Below are 24202 nucleotides of genomic sequence, written 5' to 3' on the forward strand. Positions count from 1 at the left end.
TAAATTTTGAGACAGATGCGAGATATTGCGTTTTGAAGAGAATGAAGAAACAGAAATGTATTGGGAAAAAAATGTAATGCTCGAATATTCGAGTTGCTCGACTATTCGAGTCGAATGAACGCGGCAACTTTGAGACTCACGATCTATAACTGGATCTTATGCATTTTTCCAGCATTGTAAGTTATGCGCTATGCCTTCGGACTTCTTTTCTGTGCATTTGTGAATGCATTATTATAGTATATCACCGTAGCAGCTGAGAAATTCTCGTATCTTCCACTACTTTGCGATATGAAGTATCTCTATTTCTTTTCATGATGCAGATAGTGTGTTTCACAACTGTCATCGCTACTCTTTTCATACTTTCGGGCTTCTCGATCGATATAAAGTCGCGATTCTTTTCTGACAAAAATACGCTTAGAGCTTTGCGATAAGTTTTTTATTTTCAAGGTTAAAGAATATCTCTAGAAATATTAAATTAAAATCTATATAATATTGCTTACTGATAAAATAATTTATGTATTAGAATTATTAAAAAAGTCAAAATTTATATCGATTAAAATAAAAAAAGAAAAGAGAAAAAAATCGAACGAGCCAGATGTCTTTTTTTATTTAATAATTTTTTTTTTTATATAATCTTGTAACAGCAATATGTTTATAAAATACACTTTATAAATTATTTTATTATTTGTAGCAAAATGATAAAAGTTATTTGTTCGTCCCAATATATTGTATCATCGTCTTTTTAATCTATTATAACTTAATTAAATTGACCCTATGTGTGCATGTATATTTTAATTATGTTGAGACTTGAGTAATACAGAATCTTTGACGAAATTTTTTTTTCGCGCAACCTGCGCATCTTCAGAGAGTGATATTAATATATATCGTACTTTACTTTGGGAGCGAGCAAAAAAAGATATCTTTGGCTTGTTCGCGTATCACATTCGACTGCAAGGTTGATTGCAAGATGTGGCGTCGCAGACTGTCGGACTATTTCGAAATCTATTCTGCATTCGTGCATTCAGTATGCTCGGTTGAAGTTACTCGAAGTTACGCCACCCGTTGCGACATCGTTTCTAATAAAGTTCGAACAAAAGCTCGGCGAGAGCTTTTGGAAAAGTTAAACTATCGAATTTAACAACGCGATGTTTTGAAAAAATGGTCTCGTAAACCGTAATACATACGACTTGGAAATTTGCGAAAACTCGCGAAATTTCGTCGCAGTTCCCGTTGTTGCGTCTTATTTTTTCCGCAAGATTCGTCCCTTTTCTCGGCTACGAAAAAGATGCTTTTAAGCTCGCTCTTAGCGAGACAATCTCGCGACTGACTTTTCATTACGATCTCTACGTGTAATTCGATTATTTCTGCAAGTGGATCTTAGATACGGACTTTATTGCACTCCGGATTTAAAAGGTCAGGAATCTTTGCTTCGCTTTGCTTTGATTCAGGCACGGCTTTTGTGATAATTAAATGACATTAAAGTCGTGTAAACGGCGATCAAGAGAAAGAGAGAAAGATTAAATACATGTTTATGGCACGTCGATTCGATTGTGAAAAAAACATGTGGTCGCTGTTCATGTAGAAACTCACCGCCAACTAGCTGGCTATTTCGAATAACCGACAATTCACGTTCACGCGATCCGAATTGACGTCACGCATGCAAAATGTTAGTCGGTAGTTGTGTTGGGTAAACATCGATCGTTGCGATATGTAGATATCATCGTTCTCGGATATAATGTATTATATTTTGTGGAAACATGTGGTTGGATGGTATTTTACGAGGGGTATATAATTTCATTAAATTTATACTGTGTTATAATCCTAGACAGAGAAAGAGAGAGAGAGAGAGAGAGAGAGAGAGAGAGAGAGAGAGAGAGAGAGATCTATTTCTATATTTTATTATATTATAAAATATATATATATTATATTATATTATATTATATCATAAAATATATTATTAATATATTTTAATGAGAGAATATGTATTCTTTTTTCTCATTTTATGGATAAATAAAAAATTGGAAGATATGAAAATACATTCAATATATAATACACTTAAAAATTCTCATAAATTATAAAAATAATATTTTATTCTGTTGTAAGATAAATTAGGAGAAAAACAAAAATTAAATATGAAAAAATAATTATTAGAAATTTGTTTTATTGTAAAATATTAATCAATTATAACAATATATCATTGGGCGATAGTATCGCCTTAATATTATTGCAAATATCGCGGTAGTTGGATGCGATGGAGGGGAATTGATTTCGCTTTCGCAGATCGGCCGATGCGCGTTCCGATCCCATCAATTAGCCGCATTCGAATGCTTCTTAACGATGAGGAGGATCGTGCACCAGCATGCAGAAATATCGGGACGCACGATCGTGCTCTCGTTTGGGAAAGGCAGTGGCGGCGACGGCGATGACGACGGCAGCATAAATCGGCCCTTTCACGCCCTTTCACGGACAAGACGCTTTCCAAACTAACGTGAAAGTGCATTAAGCGACAGGCATTAGGCGTATTAATAATTTCGGGATTCGGAAACTCTCGGGAAAAGCCGTCGAAGTGCCGTTGATGCATCTACGCGACGTCAAGGGTTAAAGCAAGGAGTTCCGTGCCGTTGCACGTGTGTGTACACAGGATATCTCAGGAGAATATGACGTACTTTCGTAGAAAGATGTTACAAATCGATGTAAGAAGAATTAAAACGTTCATATATTATAATTTTAACATTGTGCACGCAGATAGAAACTTTCTGCTTTAATCAATTTTGGGAACGCAAATTTTTCTAAATAAAATTATTATCACATCAATTATTGCAATGGTATCGACATTTTTTACATTTTTACGATAAACCGATAAAAAATTATTTTTATCCGTTATATATAAAATCATAATATCTGTTTTGAACATTTAGTAAACTATAGTAAAAGAAAAAAATAAACTTTAGTGAAAAAAATAGTCAATTTTTTTTTTCTTTTTTTTTTTTTTAATAAGAAATCAGTCATTTCAAATTGTTTAAATAAAATAATTTTTTGACATAAATCTATTTCTATTCTAATAATTCTGTATATTAAAATTTTCAGAGAGAATTATGAAAAAATGAATAGTTTACGAGATATTTTTTATAATTTGTTTTGATATATTTTGTGAGTTAAAATATAAAATATCTTGTAAAATGGTTATATTTTTTGACATTTTTTGCTGTATGCGGTTTATAGCTCATTCGAAACAGATACAATTTTAAATGTATATTTTTTTTATCAGTTTACCGCAAATGCGTAAAATATGTAAACACCATTACGAGAAAAAAAAAATAGTCTGTGTACGTTGTAGAATTAAATACTCAGAAAAAAAAAAGAAAGAAATTGTCGAGAAGAGAGACGATAAAAAATCAGAATATAGTTTCTGCAAAATTAATTTCTTCACGTTAACCCAATTTCTTCCCCTCGAAGTAAATATCAATCTTAATTCTTCCGACGCGGAAGCCAACGCGAAATGAATTTATGGCAGGGTGAAAACGTGTGACCGTCTCTCGTGACATTTTTCATATCGATTCAAGGCTGCTTCGGCGAACTTCTACTTACCGTAGTAGACGCGCTGGAACTTCTGTGTTGTTTCGCCGGCGGACTGCCTTGACTCGTCTGCATGTCGGAAGAATTTAATTGACGGTTCACTGCGGGCGCGGCCGGATGCTGCGCGGTCGGCGGCTCCATGTCGAGATGGCAGTGCACCTCCAGGTGAAGTTGTGCCCTTATCTCCTCCAAGACAATCTTGCGCGCAGCGCAGAATATTTTATAGTACACCTGCGACACACAATTAATGATCCTTTAATCCGCGCGACGCGCGTTCGATATTATATATCCTCTCGTCTCGATAAGAAATGATCTCGTTGTAGAGTATCGATAGCGGATAGAGAGAGAGAGAGAGAGAGAGAGAGAGAGAGAGAGAGAGAGAGAGAGAGAGAGAGAGAAAAAGAGAGTTCAATCGGTTTGTTAGAGGAGTTGTTACAATGAATGCGGCAAGCTCCTTCCAAGAAGGTCGACGAGCTGCGTAGTTCGGTGTGGCAATTAACGTCAGTAACAATCTCTCAGGTATCGTTAACGACAAGCCGGTTACGACTCGGCGCGAGATACGGTCGCGAGACGGGTCCATTTAGTCTTACTTAGTTGGAGTCTTAAATTCAATTAGCCTCCATATCCAAGGGACGGTGTCGCTTAATTTACCGCGCGATGACATCGGGCCGGGCTTGTCGCAAGGAATACTACTTGCAACGCAACACTCGCAACGGCAAACACGGCCGATATTATTACGACGATATGAACGCGTCGATGCGAGTATCGCGAGTGATGCTGGGATACATATTTCGCAGAGATCGCGTTACACGCGAGATTGCATTATACGATTGCGCCAACGGGGGTTTGATAAATATATTTTAATTCCCGCTGGCGAATGTAAAACAGTCGCGGGATGGAGGGAGGGAGGGGGAGTGAGAGGAGAAGAGGGAGGTGTGTAAGCACACAAATTTTACCGTGCATCGCGCGTGCGACAGAATTTCCACGAACGCTCGGTATATTTTATGCATGCAACTTTTCCTTCGTGGTGAATAAAAGAGCCGGCGCGTTTAACGAGTAATGCAAATAACGGACAACACGACGATGCGCTCCGATAAATTACCGTAGCCGGGAATTGTCACGAGACACGACGAAACAATTTTACGCCACGACGACGGCGTAATAACGATGCGACGGGTATCGCAAGATTTTAAAGTAATTAAATAACGGAGTATATATACACGGAGTGTACTCTCTCTCTCTCTCTCTCTCTCTCTCTCTCTCTCTCTCTTAGTTATTACGGTAATAAATATTAAACGACTATATTAATGTTATCGTATCCGTATGAGAAGGAACAGACGTAGAAACACGCGATGTTATGCTAATTCATCGATCTTGGTCGATATGAATTTATTCAAATGCCGGATTGAAGTTTGTCGGTGGATTCCCGCGATATTATGGGCGGTAAGAAAATTTCTAGCTACCTCGCGTTTCCAGGAAAAGTATTGAATATTAAACGTCCCACGATCCACCGCGATAAATATTAAAACGCGCAAGACATGATGCGCGCATGACGAGATGTACGCACAATATGATAACATAAATTACGCCTTAATAACTTGTCTATTATCTCGCGCGAATCGCTTGATCGTTAACGTGTTAATGCTGTCCGTCAACGCGAAATAATTTTCTCCCGCAAATGCTATTTACATTGTGTAATTTCATCCCGATCTCTCCGCCTAGGGGGGATATCGAAAGTGACTCTTTCAGTTCGCTAAAATGTTGCATGCGTGATGAATTTATCTTTCCGGATAATCGTAGAATCGATACATGCAACCGCGCGCATACACGCATACACAAAACTCTTGACATGTGCTGTATGTGAGAGAGAGTTATATAAAGCAGGAAGCTTCGTATGAATTAATGAAAACCCGTACAACAACTGCGCTCGGTCGCTATCGGCTATGAGTTAATTTACGTTGAGAGTTTCGTCAAGCAAAGTCAACAGCTATCTCCTCATTTTTTAACTTGCGCTTTTGTTCATTAGCTTTTTGTCAGACGAAAGCATGATTTTCCAGACGCGCCAATCCTATTATATCCCTTGTATAAGATATCAAGAATTACATTCTCAGAGTAAAATACGAAATATTGCAACAAATACATTTTAAATAATTTTGAATATTACAGTAAAAATATATATTTTATACATAGATTATTTGCATAAGTTTAATTTAGAAGAATATTTTACAATATTTATACTTTTTAAACTATGTACATATATACTGTTATATATATATATATTGAGGAAAAATATCTTCATAGAAAGATTCAAATTTTTTTCCCCTTCAATAATATTGTCTCTTTGTCTTTAATGCAATTTTTAATTTGCATACGCGTATTTGATCTCGTTACGGTAAATTCGATAAAATTATATCCCCGCTGAGAGAACTGTTAACTCTTCGCGTATGTGGCTTGCAATGTAAAGTTTGGGATACGATGATTAATCGTATTAACTCTTTACTCTTCCGCCTTAACTCGGGGAGATGGTAGCGGCGCTGCAACGCTATGCATACCAGGTATTCTCTCGTGGGAGAATCAGAAAATAGATTTTAAACATTTACAGAGAGAGAGATATATTATATAGGTGCACTTTGTTTCAATGCCACACATTCCGCGGGGTAGAAAGCTCGTTTAACATTGTTTTAACTTGTTATTGCCCCCAAATATTTGATAATATAAAATGTTACAGAGTTACAGTTACAGTTATGATTTTCTACTATTCCAACAGTAATAAATATTACAGACTAATGTGTTTATAATTCATAGTTAAATAAAAATATATATATATAAAAAGATTGTATATTTAACAAAAATTTTATAATTTATTTATATTTTTATCTAGTTAATCATTTATTTAGATATATGAGAAAAAAAATTTGAAAAAGGTCATGATTATAAAAATTATTAACAATAATAAGAAAAAGTTTATATTTAATTTTTTAAAGTTTAACTATCTAAGATTTTATGATAAAAATTATAATATATATTAAAAAATGAGAAATAAATATTTGTTAATTAAATAAGCGCATACTGACCTGAATCATGACCAACAGCGGTATGTAGAAGCTGCCGAGGGTCGCGTAGATTTGGTAGAAAAAATTCTCGCAGACCGAGCAGTGCGAGGGCCCGGTCTCGGAATAGGTGTGCTTGTTTCCCATTATCAGCAGGGGCGGCAGACTGATACAAGCCGCTCCTAACCAAACAAAGCTGACGTAGATGATCATCCGTCGCGTCGTCCTCTTAATCCCGTATTGTAACGGCTTCGTGATGGCCCAGAATCTTGGACATACATAGGAAAAGCGAAAGTGACGAGATGGAGAGATAAAGAGACAGTGGAGAGAAGGCTCGTTTATACACACTAGCTAACTAAATAGGGAAATAAAATCGACAAGATCCGTCGTGCTGTGTAAGACGGGCGAAATAAAGAGATCGACGGAGACGAAATCCAATTGTTTTCGCTCCCTTCGTTCGTCTTCCCGTCTATTTCGGCGTGTGTAAACAACTCGACGCGCGGTGGCGTCTAATCCTCGTAAAGGATCGGCAAAGGTTCTGTGTTTCGCGTAGCAATTAACCAAAGCAAGCGAGTTCAAACGGCGGAAACGAGATTGGGAAACATCTCGCGGTAGTATTCGCGCAAAACAATGGCGCAATCTAAAACCGGAACCGAGGAAACGGTTATCCGCCGTTTCGCTCTCTGATATTCTACAACAACTATTTTAGTTGGCGGCGCGGGTAAAACGAGTTTGCAATAAAATATGACGGCGAAGAAATACAAAGAGAAAGAGAAAGGGAGAGAAAAAGAGAGATAGAGGAAGACTGTCAGTTACGTATCTGTGTAAGTAGGGTACAATGGGCCCGGCTCGCAAACCCGCATATTCGAACAATGACATTTCCGCTGCAGGGGCAAGTAGGACAGAATGAAATAGGCATGAAATCGGGTAAAGGACTGAATGGATTACTTGATTGGCCTGCCCGATCAATCAGCGCGGTTATTAATGCAAGAAAACGCCCATTATTTATTCTTTGGATACTTCCTAAAGCTCAAACAGCGCTAAAATAGTTTTGACAAATTCATATTGAATACAGTTGAATAAAAAATTAAATATTTTATGATCGATGATACTATATATAGGAATGTCGAAAAAAGGGCGTTTACATTAATTTTGCAGAAGTGTGGTTTTATAAAATGAGAGATAAACCGCGCGATATTCACGCTTAAAAAATTTAATAATGCACAACGAGCACGGCGTAGATTGCTGCGACAACGTCGCTTAGCGTTGATCGCGTTTAACCGCTTTGTCTTGTATCATCAATATTATAACCAACGCGGGGATGGCTAATCATGGTTAATTAACCGGAGCTGTCGACAGCAACCCTCACCGACGAACGCGCCGCATGTCGATTCGCTCGTCCGTGATCGTGCGTATTGTATTACATTATCTTACATTCCGTGACATGGAAGGGTGTAGAGAGCGTTAATCAATGAGACGATTTCGATTTTCGTGAGATTCCGAGACTTTAGCCGTGACTCGCCGAATATCAGGATATCGAAGAGAGAGAGAGAGAGAGAGACGAATCATCGGGGTCGGTGGAGGATTAACTCGCTACTCACCGGTCCACGGATATCATGCAGAGATTGAGGATGCTGGCGGTGCAGCTGAGCACGTCGAAGCTGACCCAGAGATCGCACATGAGCGAGCCGAAGGACCAGTTGCCCGATATCTGGTATAGCAACGCCATCGGCATCACCAGAAGCGCCACGCAGAGATCGCTCACCGCCAAACTGACCAGCAGGTAGTTGCACGGCTTCCGTAGCTTCCTAACGAGGAATACCGCCACGCACACGAGAATATTGCCTATCACCGTCCCGACGATGATGCTGCCGAGTACCAGAGCGAGGGCGATTGCCTTAACACACCAAAAGCATTTCTACAGAATCGCGGCATGTCGTACATGTAAGGCTAAGCAAACCGCATGATTGGTGATGCACGAAATACACGAAATCCTCTTAGCATATCGATGAGATGTTGATTTCGCACATCTCTGTGGAATTTCGGTTTGTTTTAAATAAAATAAATCATATATATTTTTTATTATATAAAATTTCTAATTACATTGCAAAATCAAACTAAAATATTTTAAAATTAAATACGTTATTTTTTATTATATCAAGAAATGAAATAAAAACAATTTTCTCTAAAATTAAATCAAAATCAAACGATCAAATTTATTTCTCTCGATTGTAGATAAAGCTAAAAAATTATAGCCACAAATTATTAACAATTATTAACAATATGTCATTATTAATATTAAAATTTTGTTCTGCGTTCGCGATTCAGTTAATCCTAGTCGCGTATTTATCTTGCTTTTTCTATTTATTATTTTCTTAATATTTCCTTCGGTTCCTCATTATTTTTCTTTTGTGTAAATAGAAAAATAAATAATATATGTTTCACATATTTATTTACAAGAATAATAAATGAAATAATTTTTATAATAATATATAAGAATGATATCTGTTAGGATGCATTGTATTAAGCATTATATTTTCTCATCTCAAAGTATTTTGTAAAATATAATAAAATTAATGCGTTTGTTAACACGAATGTTAGGAAAAAAATTAAAAGCAATAACTAAAATATTAAATATACATAAAGTTTTTACTTTGGAAACCGATACATATATCGCTTGTTAAATAACTGAGAATAAACTGAGAAGCGGGGGGGACCCTCTCTCATTCATCTGTAATTGCGGGGGGAGTAAGAGGTAATCAATTTCGCAGATAGAGCCGATAAATTCCGCAGTGTTCTGGCGCGCAGCCAATTCCACATGTTAAATATATCGCATTAATAGAAAGTGATGTATTCCCAAATAAAATTAATGGGCCGCGTGATCTGTGTTTGTATATGTGTGTGCGTGTATATCTTGTTAACTTATCGCGCGAGAATTCTCGCTTTTGCACTTCGTTGTGGATGTGTATGCATTCTATTAATTCGTATTACGGGAAAATCGAAACAATATTCTATACAAAATGTTTCCAACTATGGCTTTATTACCTTCAGAATTTGCATCAACAATTCGCATTTGCATTCCGTTGGATACTACAATGCAATGCATGCTTTATTATACCGTATACGCAGTTTAATCTGGGCTTGCCGACGCCATATTAATACCAATTTTAGAAACATGCAGGAAATGTTGCGTTGCAGTTTTACAGCGTATAAAATATAGTCATATACATGGAAAAACGGTATGCGCGCGAACAAGATAGATGCGCATTATGCAAATGTAGTGTTGAGTTTAATGCGTGATATATCAATGTTTATAATGTCAAGAATGAGATATTCTACAACGTTTCAACCCCCTTTTTAATTCGACTGCAATCTCGGAGGTAACACTCGCGGAGTACACAAAGGTGCACGAGTGTCGTATTTCGTAAACGCCAGCGAAAGTCGGGTAATAGTATCGGTAAGCCTCAAGTAAGCTTAATCGTTCGCGTTGTCGTTCGCGCAATCTCCTAATAATCAAGAGTTGGTGGGAACGTTACCGGAGACGACGAGGCGACGAAAATACGGCAATAACTTTGTGTAGCACGTCAAAGCAACATGCATCGTTTCTCCGGATTTGCGAAACAACTGCAGTTGACATAATGGATTATATTGTCATGCATGCAAATTAATGTAAATAAGCGATACATGCAGAATATATGAAGTGTTTTTATTAATAGATCGCATTATGATAAATTTATTAAATTTATGAAATTAATGTTATGATAGTGAGAGAGAAAGAGAGGTTGATAATTATGTCGCATCAATTTCATGCATCGTGAAATGAATTTCTCGTTGATTAATCATCGAATTATGAGAAGAATATGTTTAAAAATGGAAAAAATTAATGATACGCGTTATGTATTGCGCAAATATTTTTGCAATGTTAATTCCAAAATATTTATATGTATATGTTGTGAAAGCGTCCTAGATATTTACTGGAATATAGCTTTTTGCATATTTTTGCCGGTTATTTTTCCAGAGATTATCGATTAATTCGGAGAGCAACGCGAAATAACATGAATAAAAAAAAAAAAATATAAATCTGTAAAGGCAACATTTTTTATCATCGAACGTGATGTGATTAAAATGGGAAATATTTAGGATATTTCGTATTTTTTTTTATTGAAAATATAGTGTGTATTTTTATTTACCATCCGTTATTATCATATATAACATTTTTAATCGCGGATTGCTCCTAAACGCGAGAGAAAACTGTTTCTCCTTAAATATTTACTTAGACTTAAAAAAAGTTTTCTACGTGAGCTAACACTAACTAAAGTAAACCGTCACAAAAGATACATGTTTGTCAAGATAAACGGTTAGAGGAAAGAAGGAACGATTTTAATGAATTTAAAAAATAGCTGTCTCTTATAAAAATATTAACAACATTCTAAATTATTAGTATACTTCAAGAAGATCATGCGAAATAATTTATATGAAATCTATTAATCAACTAGAGTCTCTTGAAAATTAAATGGATGCCAATTCTAAGTCGTAACACGCCATTGTTTCTCTCGTTTTTGTTCAATTTCTTGGAAGTCTCATTCGGGAAAAGGATATTTTATTCTAAAGCGCAATAATAAATATCTCTCGTCGCTCGCTGTTGCGAGGCGCTGAGAGCACTTATTTCCTCTCACAAAAGAAAGTTAATTCGTTTGGTAGCTACGGTAGCTTGGCCACGCGTCGCTTACCTGAGTAGTGGTGTAAGGTGAGTTTTTGCCGGGGAAGACCCGAAAAAGGGATCCGTCGGTGTCGCCTCGCGTGGCGTTGTGAGTCGTGAAGTTTAAAAACTGGTTGCCGTCCGTGGTGATTACGTCCTGCCCCTCCATACGACGGCCCTAGCCGGAAGTAGTCCGGAGCATCCCAAGAGCCCCCCTCGCCGACGACTACGTCATGCTCCTTCTCTCCTCTCGACCACGGGATGCCGGGCAAGTTCGCGGCGTGCATGAGAATCCTTGCCTCGATTCCGATACGGACTCAGCAGCTCAGGTTCTCCCTTATCCCGCTTAAGGTCCCGACCGACCCTTTCACCCTCTGCAAAATCACGTTCCATCCCGTGACTGACGAGCCTATCCGAGACAGACGGAGCAGGAGATGCGACATAGACAGAGTTGCTACGTGTATAAGCTCGGGTATTTCGAGAAACCCTTGGAGTGCAGATGATTATAATATCCATTTGCGAGAGAGCACTGTTTATTTTTATTTTTCGCCTATTTCTTTGCTTTTCATTTCATTTCATTTCAGTATGTGTTAACAAAATATCGCGTCATTATTTTATTTTAATCGATATTTTTCTGTATTTTTAGAAAGCGAAATTTTGTAGAATTTATATAGAATTATAAATTGTTTAAAATCTGATGAAAATTTATATGGAAAGTCTCGCGAAAACTTGGTGTCTTAGTTTGTTCTCAAGAAATTTCTTTAATTTAATTAAAATTATTTCTCTTCAAACTATATCAAGAACTGTAAAACTATTAAAGATAAAGCTCTCGATCATTTATTTTTCAGAAAATGATACGTCAATTTCGCGCTTATCTATTCCTGTTATCGTATTTATATAAAGATAACGCACTAGACAGGATGACTATATAAATTTTCTAACTCATTGTCAATTCTCTGAGGCCAAGACAGGAAATTATAGCTTACGCTCTGTGGGTTTTACGGATTCGTAGCAACTCTGTTAAAGCGGTAGACACCATAAAAGACAAAAGGTATTTTCCTTACGTTAGAAATAAGGATATTGGCCGGTGGCGGATAATGGCGCCCCTGTGAATTTTCCTAATTTTTTTCACCTTCGTCCTTTCGATGGACCATGGCTGCCGATTCAGGAATCCTCGGAAGGACGGTGGAGGGTAATGGTGCGAACGGAGAAAATTCAAAAGCGTGCGACCGTATTCGCGCAGGACGCCATTATCGCGCACTCTACGGAATAGGAAGCTATAGTACAAGTCCCCGCTGTAATCTTGCAGCGACGGCGGCGCCGGCGCCGGCAACGTAAATTGCTGACTTAAAACGGTTTTACAATGAAATTCCTCAGCTTCTCTTCGTTTCGCCGCGCTGAGATGAGAGAGAACGCGCGCGATTATCGTTACGACCCGGTGCTTCCCGATGGGAAACGAGAGAGTGTCGCGGGCGAGTGTCTCGTCGTCCGCAAGTATTGATTGGAATCGACTATTTAATGGCGAGGGAGTGTTCGGAAAGTTCTAGGAAGAGACCAGACACTGCATACCGGCTTGGGCTTGAAATTTTGTATACGTTATACCGTCGACGAAATAGTTGAGGAGGGATTCGCGACGGTCATTAGTGACGGCCTTTTCGTCGACGAGCTAATTATTTCGCCGACTGGTTTATTGGATTCTGACGCCTAGTTACAGCGAGGAATTATTATACTGTAGAAAATTATCGCTATCGTTTTACGTTGAACTTGAGAATCCTACTTGGCGACTAACGACTTGGTTATTTGGTAGTTGGCATTTTACGCGAGAAATTTACGACTCTTGAACGTCATAACATGCGACATATATCTTTGGAGAAGAGCGCAAAGTTTTTATGTCAAGCATCTACAAAAGATAGATATTCGCAAGCACGAGACTTTACTCCTTTCTTCAAGAGACCGAGCACGCGAATCTGTCGAATTATTCGATTATACGGTCAATTAAATATTTTATTTAAATCGATAAAGGTAAAATTAGATAATCAAGATAGAATCGAGCGCGAATTATAAGCTGTAATTACAATGCTTGATGTTAAAAGGAAAATATAGAGCGCGGCATTGTGCGGTTAATCGCTTCGGAGATTGCATGGTGAAAAATATTTTGAGATATCAAATCAAAGTGCACACGCAAAGCGTACATTAGGCGGCACTTTATGAAGTAGAAGAAACTCCTATTACGTTGACGTGCTAAGCAGTCACGTGCTCCAGTTATACATATATAACACGCCGAGATCTATGAAAACATAATTCCTTAAATTGCTCCGGCAAATCAGATTGCATCTTGGAATACGAGATTTAAACGCATATCGTGTATATGTTTCGCAAAAAGAAATCGGGTTACAACTTATTAAACTTTACAGTGTCCTTTATAACGCTCCTTTAGTTCAAAGTAATGTTATGACTACGTTGCATAACACACGGTCCGATAATAATTGAGAATAGTTAGGACGGAAGTTAGTTAGTAGCGGTAATTAGTCGGCTGACTTTATAGTTGACCTTAGAGCGACAATAGACTTAAGATGAACTGCACGTGGATAACGATAAAGTTTTGTAATTAGCGGAGCATTACATCACGAACTTGTGTCTGACTCACTAAAATGATCCGATTGGATTCGCGATGAATGCGGCAAAGGTCTTTTCTAAAACGCGGAATTGACACCTGTCCTTAAAGGAAACATTAATCTTCAATTTTTTTTTTTTTCTCTTTTTTTTTTTTTAATAAGCCTCTTCAAAAAAATATCCTTAAAGTAATTTTTCGAATATCCTTAAATCCTTTCTTTCGATAGTCGAGGAAAACCATTGCCATTCGTCATTTATCGGAAAAGTGCCGACGATCTCTTTCTTATATCCGAAGTAATGAGGTCGAACGAGAGATCGCGTCACATAATTTTGCAGAGGTGAAAATTAAATCCGAACCGACAGTCGACCCATTGGCTATTTCAATCTCTTGAGCATTGAAGAGCCGCGCTTTTATTCTACCTGAAATCGAATAGAGAATGAACACTATGTAATAGTAATAATTTCAATCTGTATGAATTCATCAAGACTCGTAGAATATTCTTCCGGTATCCGACTTAGAAATATAATGGCGTACGAATGGACGCGAAATGCAGAATGGAATTGTATTACGTAACCGTTCATTCCGTTAAAGCTAAAATCACGATAACCGCTCTCCCTCGTATGTTGTGTACATAGAATACTCGGAATAAAGATGTAAGCTATAGTGCAGTTTATAATATTATTAAAAAATATCAGAGCAAAAATATCAGCGAGGTAAAATTTAAAAAATAAAATATTCAAACTGATATTTTTTTTCGATAAAATAAAAGCAATTGGCTATATAATAAAATTTGTAGAATAAACGTCAAATAAATAATAATAGATAAGAAGCAAATGAATAAAATAACTCGCAGAGTAATCTTCTATCTGCATATCAAACTCGAATCTCTATTTAATTCGCCTGCTAAAAGAAACAAATCAGAACCCGCGCTCGCCTGGCGACTTGTGTGTAAGAAAAGGAAAGAGGAAATTAAAGTGAATTCAATTTCACGCAAACTTTTTTCCGTCACTTTGTAAATCGCAATGTTCTGTTCAGTAAGTAGTTGTAGCAGTGGCATGAAATTGCGAGGGTTGTCTAATATAAATGAAAATTATATTAAAAATTCCGAATGTATACATATATTCTCGGCACACTCGATACACGCTTTGAGTATATTCTCGTAACATACAGCGCCGGCTTTTAATTTATTTGATGTGTTTTTGTCGCGTACAGTTTCCATGGTTGGCGACTACCATGGGAGTAATCGTCGCCCGTGTGCTTGCTCGTTTTTCTACACTGTGTGTTTTCTGAACTGTTCCGCCGCTTGTCTCAATGTTTCGGTATAAATTGTTCGCGCATTTCGCTTTGCCGTGCAGAATGCACTCTCGTAATCGTCCATTGGTTTCGCTCGGAAAGTGGAAAACGCGTCGACTCCCACCGCTGATAAATTGTATCGATACCTCGGCCATTATTTTTCGCACATACGCAGAATGTGCATCTACTGGCGCGTTTGACGGGCTCATGACTTTGCTCAGCAAGAATCGGGGAAGAGAAAATTTTTCGGCAAATTGAATGGACAAGTGAAGAATGCCAGACAATATAGCGTTGACGTCAATACATCAGTCATAAACATCATTTAATTTAATATCTGCCATTTTTTACGTGGAGTGTCGTTTTGTTCCATTTTATTAACAAGCAGATGTTTGTATGAAAATTCCGAAACAGTTAAAAAATAATACGTGAATCTTTTGGGCGAAAATTGTGGCGATTGATCGATTAAACCGAATGAAAACGGGACGATGCGTTTGTTACCGATGCGAATGCTAAATTTGTACGTGGCAGATCGCACGACTAATAGATCGATTTGTAATGTTATCCTGTCTCTTCCTGCTATCAATTCTCATTTAGCTTCATCATGCTTTCAATTAAACGCGGCAAAAGCGAAAAGCCGTCGACTCGTGAAAGCGCTCGCTGTCTGCTCGTTATTGTTCGTCGTGCCCACGTGATAGCGCAGATTAACGACTCCATGCATGCATTTCCGATAATTGATTTATTGTTTTATGTATTTTCGTTATATATTATATGATTTTCCATATACGTGCTTTTAAACTATAACGAATATAAATTAATATACATATATGCGAAATTTAGGAGCATTTTGATATGACAGAAAATAAAATATAATTCTACATTAAATGATTAGTATTTTAATAATTTATAAAGTGAAATAATTACATTAATAATATATTATTTTATGTACATAATATTGACAATAAATAGAAATCATAAAATATAAACACTTAAAAATAAAAATCTGTGCCTTGATATGATAAAATATAAAAATTGTTTTCTCATAATTATTATACATTACATACAGAAGATCTTTCTATATTTGTGGCGGAAATTTAGACACATACATATTTTGCAGAAATTCAGAAATAATTTTTTTTTTTTTAAAACATAGTTTTTTCGAAATTTTTTCGAAATGAAAATATAATTATATAAATAAATAAAGGCTATCTAAATGCAATTTTTGTATATCTTTCGCATTTAAAAAAAAAACTCATATTTCCAATATTTTCTACAATATTATTTGCGTTAATTGTTAACCTTTTCGAGCTTTCACATGCTGCTAAATTTTAAATTGTCGTAATTTCCAACTTGTAGAAATGTTTTAAATTACCTTATTAAAAAATTATAAACTTGCATCTTCGCTTAGGTAGTTTTAATTGAATTTTTTAAATGATATTTCTTTAAAAATATATTTCTTATTTTATATCTACACGTGCAGCATTTATACTTTATGTCATGTATACTTTTTTAATAACTGTACCTCATCGAAAGCGATGATAAAAACGATCGACTTCGAAATACTTTGAAATACTTTTATTAAGACATTCTTTTTTTGCAATCAAATATATGTATAAGCAATATGTTACTACGAATCAATAAAAAATTATAAATAAAAACAAAATATAATATTTATATTTAAATAAAATATAAATTCAAGATATGAAAACAAAATAAAAAAACTTAAGATAGATAAAAATAAATCAAAACTTTAAATACGAGAGAGAAGATATAGTGTAGCTTTTTTTGCTTGTTTTCAGATAAAACCTATATTTTATATGACGTAGAATATTGTTTGTTTTTCGCGTAATCGCGCCGTGGCAAGAACGAACGAAATTACGAGGAAGCGTCGTAAGTAAAGTAAATGCAACGAGAATCGCTCTCGGAAAATTATACACGTGAACGATGCGGAATAGAATGATGGGCATGGAAGATATCGGCGCGCATCGACCATTCGTCAATTGTGATCAATCGCTCGGAATGACGCGCATCGGCATCGATATACCTTTTGTGCGCAAAAAAAAAATGCGATAGCATGGGCAGAGAAATTGACGGATTGACTAGGCAAAGCGGGGGCTATTGCTATGATATTACGGTCAATTTAATTACCGCGCCGTCCTCCCGCGTTCGATTACGTAGAATCTCGCTCGATTGGAAAGAGCTATTCTCGATATCTCCCTCTTAATCGTCCGGAGAGCGAGAATTTTTCCCGAAATTTTCGCGAGAGCGTGAAATTATTTAAAAATCATTGCCCGATCTCGCGAAACCTCGATTTTTCCGTCTCTTTCGCGCGTTGCATTTTCATCGGCGAATTCGCTCGCTCGCCGAATTCGCTCTCGAGGATTTTCTATTTTGCGAGATATCCCGCGAACGATTTCGAGTTACACGTACGTCAGTCACAACTCCATGGCGGTTTTTGGACGTTGAATCGCTCACACTCTCCGTGTTTGTCGGCACTCTGCCGATATTTACGTAAGACCCGATGCGCTATTTGCAAAGCCGTCTGGTCGCGGGAGATTACTAACATCGTAATTGAAATATTGCATTTTACTTCTCGATTTCACTAACGATTCCTTCCCGATGCAGAGAGAATAATGGCAAATTTGTTTAATTTTCGTTTCGGTTTTTTTTCGGGCGAAAATAAGAGACGCAAAAGTGCGATGGAAATGAACTTTGACGGAGAGACGGGAAAGAGAGGGAAAAACCTTTATTGCAGGCAGATTACAAGAAAAATCTCAAAAAGGAGAGGGTGGGCTTACCAACCGGGTGGATACAGAGTGCTTCGTCGAGACTGAAGTAATATCGTACTTTGACAAGAAAATGTAAATTCCGGCTAATCCTTTTCTAACATGCCTTACACAGACAACTGTGTTGTGCTTCTTTACTACAAAGATTAGGATAGTAGGGGAAAGATTAGGGAGAAAGAGAAAGAGAGGAGATAGAGAAAAATAAAATAGAATAAGCAAAAGTGGGAAAGAGAAAAAGGGCGTTAAAGCGAAATTGGATAAAGCAACCTTTTGCGGCGGCTTTGTTGAGAGATAATAAAACTCAACGACAGAGATAGAAAGCGGGAGAATGAAATAAGCTTCGATCGAAGTATATAGATCCTGAGAAATTGTACGGAGCTCTCGTAAAAAGTAAAAAAGATATTCGTGTATGTATTATTATTTTCTTACAATTTTCTATTAGATCATAATTATTTCTGCGCGCGTGATCACAATATCGATATGACGAATTATATAATTTTTCGTTGAATTTTTATCGCGGTCATTGAACTTTTGTTCAGTTCAGCATTTTGTTGACTTAATGTCATCATTATATAATATGTAATTCTGTAAGATCGATGAATTTGCGATACTCTCTACAAATAATATAAAATTTTATTTATATGTATCTCAAAATAGAAACAAAAATAATATTATAGGTATATATAAAACACATATAAAATAATACATAAAATTTTATTTATAGTTTCTTTTTCAGATTTTTATACGATGCATATTAATTCATACACTCTATAGGTCATTTACGTGGATTATCTTCTCGCCATCGAATTTTATTGTAGATGAATTTATAAACTTTTTTTTTTTCTTTTTAAATGAGCATCGATTTTCCGCATCATCGATTTCCGCAAAGCTTGACGAAGCGTTAAATGAATTACCATTTCGCACTTAATTCAGGTAAATATTTTCCCGCAACGCTGAATTTGTTCTTCCGTAACATCGCGATAGTAATATGCACATCAACGAACTTGAAGGCATAAAGAGAAATGTTGTTTTAGACGCACTCCTTCTCTCCGTTACGGAATAATTCTTTTTAATAAATCACGGAAATACCATTTATTCGATCGCAGCATCTGGTCGCATCGGACACGAGAGAGAGAGATAGAAAAATGTATTTCTGAAGTTTCAATAACTTTTCTGAAATTGAAATCATTTATTCTAGGTTTCACCATAAATTGAAAATGCATAACAAGATATAAATGTTATGAAATCTCCTCAATTCTGGTGCAGTCTAATATAATTAATCTTGTTTTAGCCTCCGCTTTCCTCTTCTACCTATATTAATAAAATAATCAATATTAATAATCTAGGCTTAAATATTGCGGGAAACGAAGTACAATCGTTGGAAGGATGTATCTTGGTGGAATCGCGAGAAAGCCGAGCGCAGATCGATCTTTCTTTTCGTAAATGCTTTTAACAAAGGAACTTGCACGAACTTGATCGATGCACCGGCTTGTTTGTGCGCAAATACGGTAGATGTACGCGTGTTTACCGTTGACATGTATATGCGTCAGAATTCCCGACAGGGCGGAAAAGTTGAGCCTGATATTTTTTATACACGAGAGAGCGAGAGGAAAAGGGAGAGAGAGAGAGAGAGCTTGATTAAATAACAATGTTAATCTCTTTGCAGAATTTTGCTTTAATAAACAACTGTCTTGTTGTTTAAAAACAATCCTTTGAATTGTCAAACGACAGTGCGCGCGAGGAGATACCTTGTCAAGTATTTATTTATGAGTATTACTCTCAGTCTTAGGCGAACGTATTAAGAGGACAATAAAAAATTAAAATTAATTATAAGAAAACCGCTGAATATAAAGAAAGTTTAATTTAAATTTAATTTAATTTCAACTAATTATACATAACAAGAATAGGGGAGAAGAGCTCCTAATAAAACTCTCCGCTAAATACAATTGTATTGATCTGAGAAAATCAAATAAATCACTTCGGAATGAAGAAAGAGCCGAAAGTTTCTCCCGTCATAATGTTGCGCTCATCCCCGTCGTTAGGGGAGAATGTTTTCGCTAGACAGACAAAAGTTTCACAGGCGAAGCCGACGATGTAGACGTCCACTTGCGCCACACATAAGCGCTACACTTACGCGACAAGTGCTAAGCAAGGATTTAGCGCCCGCGGCGAGAGCGCTGTTGAAACTTCGCACTTTACGAACGTTTACAGCTCACCCTTCTGCTTTGCCTTAATAATAACAAAGTAGAGCGGGTCTCTAAAATTTCTCTCTTCAGCTTTGCGAGCGGCATCGGGCCGCGAGTAGATCGCTTGCACACGAACCAAGTTCTACATTTAAAATTACAGCTAATTTTGTCGCAGTTGCATCCGGAAATGTTTCTTGTCGCATAATTCATTTATATGTATATTTTGATAATTGAATAATTGGTGGCTAAGAAATACTAATATATATATATATTTTATTTTATATTATATACAAATATATATATATATATATATATATATATATATATTTGGGATCATTTTATTTAAAGCAATATTTATATTTGCCTGTATTGTGAAATTTGCATGAGCGCGTGTTACTTGTTAAAAATTAAATTTTTGATGTCTGTATTAAATAGTCATATTAATCAGGCGTGTCGCGAAACGGTAACTGCGAGAGAAGACTACTCCGCGACCGGATCGTCGATGTTTTATCGGAGAAATTTGCAATTGTATCTGTAAATTGGATTTTGGTTTTATTGCTCCATAGGGCAGCTCTATAAGCGCGAGATGGACGTTCGATGGCTTCGATGTCCTCCCTCGTATCTCTCGCCTCGACGCGCAACAGATTCATTTATATTGTTCAAATTTCCCGTATTCGTTTTATTGCGCGATCAGTCATCAAATGGCGGGGCCGTACGGGATGTTGACAACGGTTCTCTCTCTCTCTCTCTTTCTCGCTCTATTTTACGTCGATTGACTGTTACTAAATATACATTTTTGATATTTATTGTAGTTATAGAGTTACATTTATTTTCGAGTAATAACTAATATTAATGAATTTTTGTAATAATTATAAATTTTATTTTAAGCAAGATAAAAAATTATTTGCAAGTAGGTTTTATAGGGTACAAAAATTTTGAATTCTTTTTATCAACATCTTATTGAATATAAATATATATGTTTAATTGATATAAGTAAATTTACTTTTATACATTTGTTTATTTTATTTTCGTATTTTTGATAAACGATTTCGAGGGGCAATTCGCGCGGGAAAGTAACAAATATCCACTCTAACTTTATTACCGATGACGCGATTGCACGTCCAAGAGTCTCGAAATTGCAATCCGAATCGGGCAGGATAATTTTGAATTGCCTTTCGCACGTGGTGACGAAATGTTCGACCTTTCCTTGCACTGGAGCGATTTATATTGCAACGAAGCGTTGGTGGCAGGTGGCAGGTGTTAAATTCAATCGCGCGTTAGGGAGCACACGGGACCGATCAGGGTATTGCTGCGTGACGCGCTCGTGTGTACGCGCGAACAATATATGAAAAAGTTTCTTTTTATTTGCTTTTAGCGCACTTTATAAAATTCGATTAAGCGACACACGCGTATATGCGCTGTGAGCGATGCGTTTTGCGAAATGGCCGTTCGCCGGCAGTATTTGCGTTACGAGAGCATCGAAAGCGCGTCACGAGCTTTGATAACTCCCTCCCCCCCCCTCGCTCCCTCCCATCCTCCACACATATTCACTCGGAAATTGCAAAGGGTCTCCGTTAAAACGCGAGTCGTCGCGTCGCAATCGATCCTCTTTGGGCGAAGTAATCCTCTACACGTATAAATTCTTGAAATGTAGATTGGTTGATAATATATATATATATATATATATTCTCTCGACACGAGAACGGTTCGATGGGAATAATAATCTTCCCTAGGATTTCGCTCGCTGCTCCCCATTTTTCGAATATTCTATACGTCCCGACATCATCACCCGAGGAGCGATTTTCTCGCCGACCGTTCTCCGTACTATGTATCTTCCAAACGAGATCACGTATGCCTAGGCGGACTATTTTCTCGAATCTCTTCCATCAAGTGGGATCACCGTGCGGCACTTTCCTTGCCGAGCTCTCTCTCTCTATCTTAGAGTCTTGCCTGCCACGGCACTTTAAACGTAACACAGACGTCTTTAGTGGGCGCGGTACACTGAGTAAGCCATTGTCGCGAGCTGTGATATTTATTATTCTCACGAAGTTCTTTGCCGTCGAATTCTTTACGCGGATCGTTCAGTATCTTATGACATGTCAAGTGGCTATGCGATAACAGCTGATTCTCACTGAGCTTTACATTATCCTAAAAATGAAGAGAGAGGCGACCGCTGTATCTCGTTGTGATATTATAAGCTGCGATTATTTTTGAATCTGTTTGCGAGACGTTTCTGTATTTTTAGAAGCCACTTGATATGCATTTAGAAGATATGCAACTTTTATGTATCCTTTTTTATCACATAGATAGAGAAGCGCAAAATAGAAATCGAAATTCAAAATAGAATATATATAGACACACGCGTACACGTAAGGAATATATTTCTAATATTAGATTGGGAATGGGAAAAAATTTATTAATAACCTACTAATTTATTATTGAAATACTTATTATTAGTTAGTTTGACGAATCAGGAATAAATATATTAAATATATATTTTTCCGTTAGAAACATCAAGTAATCAATGGAAATAATTATTTCTCTCTATATATGAACAGTTAAATATTTGAAGATGATATTTTCACGAATAAATACACGCAATAAATGACACATTAAATAACGATGATCTGAAATAAATGCATATATATTTACGTATATGTCATATTTTTTAAAAAATAACATTTAAAATAAAAAATTTTGAATTTTTTACTTTCTTATTTTAAATAAGATTTTCTAATAATTCTCTTGAAATTATTATTTTAATTCATATTTTTGTGTTTTCAAATATTTTAAATATATTTGTATCTATTATTTTCTCGCGGAAAATAAAATTTTCAAATATTATTTTATTTAAGAAAAACACGCAAATTATATTTACCGGCGAGGTAAATTAATTATTTTTAATAATTTGTATTTGCATGAAATATATTTATTATCGCATATAAATATTAGAAACATTTAGTATAATCATATCTTCCATTAAATTAAATTTTCATTTAAATTTGATATGTAATAGTTCTTAACGTGTCAAAAAATTCAGATGAAAAATTTTCTTTTTGCTCGATTGTAGGAAATTTTTTTTATATTTCTATATTTTATTACTATATTTTTATATTTTATGCTAACATGAAATTTTGTCATGCAAATTGAATTACAATATCAAAGTTAAGCCGGTATGCAACGAAATGTTGTTTCATGATATCCTTAGTGCACCACCAGTACGCTAGTACGTAATCGTCTGTCATCCTGGAAGCTTACCCCATATTTCCATCAGGCGTACGCGATTGGCAGTACGTAATAGTTACCCAATCGTACGCGTATCATCCTTTACGGTGGGTATGCCATGCAACAACATACGTCGTCATGTTAATGCATCAAAACCGGATTGATACGTCTCTCGATATACTGTTATATAAAGCGTTTCGACATTCGCGCGCGAAACAAGATTGCGTACAAATTCTGCGTCCTCCATTGAATCAAAGTGAAATATTCGTGTAAATAGGAACTTTACATTCCCGCTTATAATGCCCGCTCTGTCGCTTCTTTGTTCCTTTTTCTTCGGAAAAAAAAAAAAAAAAATAGAAAAGGGAGACGGCAAGAAGATTGAAGAATATTCGTCGAGACATCGCGAATGAACTTCTGTCGAGAGTCGTCGCTTTTATTGTCAGTTTATCGAGCAAAATTACATGACGTAACCGCGATGGTATTAAAATCTTCTTTCAATGAGAGATGTGACCCGGATCTTCCGTGTGTAATTAGATTCAAGAGTCCGCGCTTGCTAGCGAGTAAAAGTGCTAAGCTACAGTTAAAAAACTCTCAGAGAAGATAACAAGCAACACCTGCGTTTTTATATATTACATGTTCTATAAAGAGATTTTTGTGAAAGAGGAAAAGAGAGAGGAAAAGAAGGATATTCTTTGCACAATGTTACACGTTGTAAACGCAAGTGATAGTGTTGATAATCCCGTTTGAATTTAACCGCATTAGTTTGAGTAGTATAG

At 36.4% G+C, this 24202-nt stretch overlaps 2 protein-coding genes across 2 annotated transcripts in view; both read right to left on the reverse strand.

Moving 5' to 3' along the window:
* LOC126856947 (arginine kinase) overlaps nt 1-24202 on the reverse strand; it is a 167882-nt gene that overhangs the window by 105362 nt on the left and 38318 nt on the right. The window lies entirely within an intron of this gene.
* Nucleotides 2256-24202, reverse strand: part of LOC126856951 (5-hydroxytryptamine receptor 1-like) — a 50712-nt gene continuing 28765 nt past the window's right edge. Inside the window, exons 2-6 of the mRNA XM_050605992.1 lie at nt 11357-11699; nt 8228-8523; nt 6651-6894; nt 3589-3807; nt 2256-2483 (exon numbers count right to left, since the gene is read on the reverse strand). Coding sequence (XP_050461949.1) covers nt 2451-2483; nt 3589-3807; nt 6651-6894; nt 8228-8523; nt 11357-11494 — 930 coding nt within the window. The 5' untranslated portion in view covers nt 11495-11699 and the 3' untranslated portion in view covers nt 2256-2450. The remainder of the gene's footprint in view (nt 2484-3588; nt 3808-6650; nt 6895-8227; nt 8524-11356; nt 11700-24202) is intronic.

Source organism: Cataglyphis hispanica, chromosome 20 (assembly GCF_021464435.1).
Source record: "Cataglyphis hispanica isolate Lineage 1 chromosome 20, ULB_Chis1_1.0, whole genome shotgun sequence".
NCBI lineage: Eukaryota > Metazoa > Arthropoda > Insecta > Hymenoptera > Formicidae > Cataglyphis > Cataglyphis hispanica.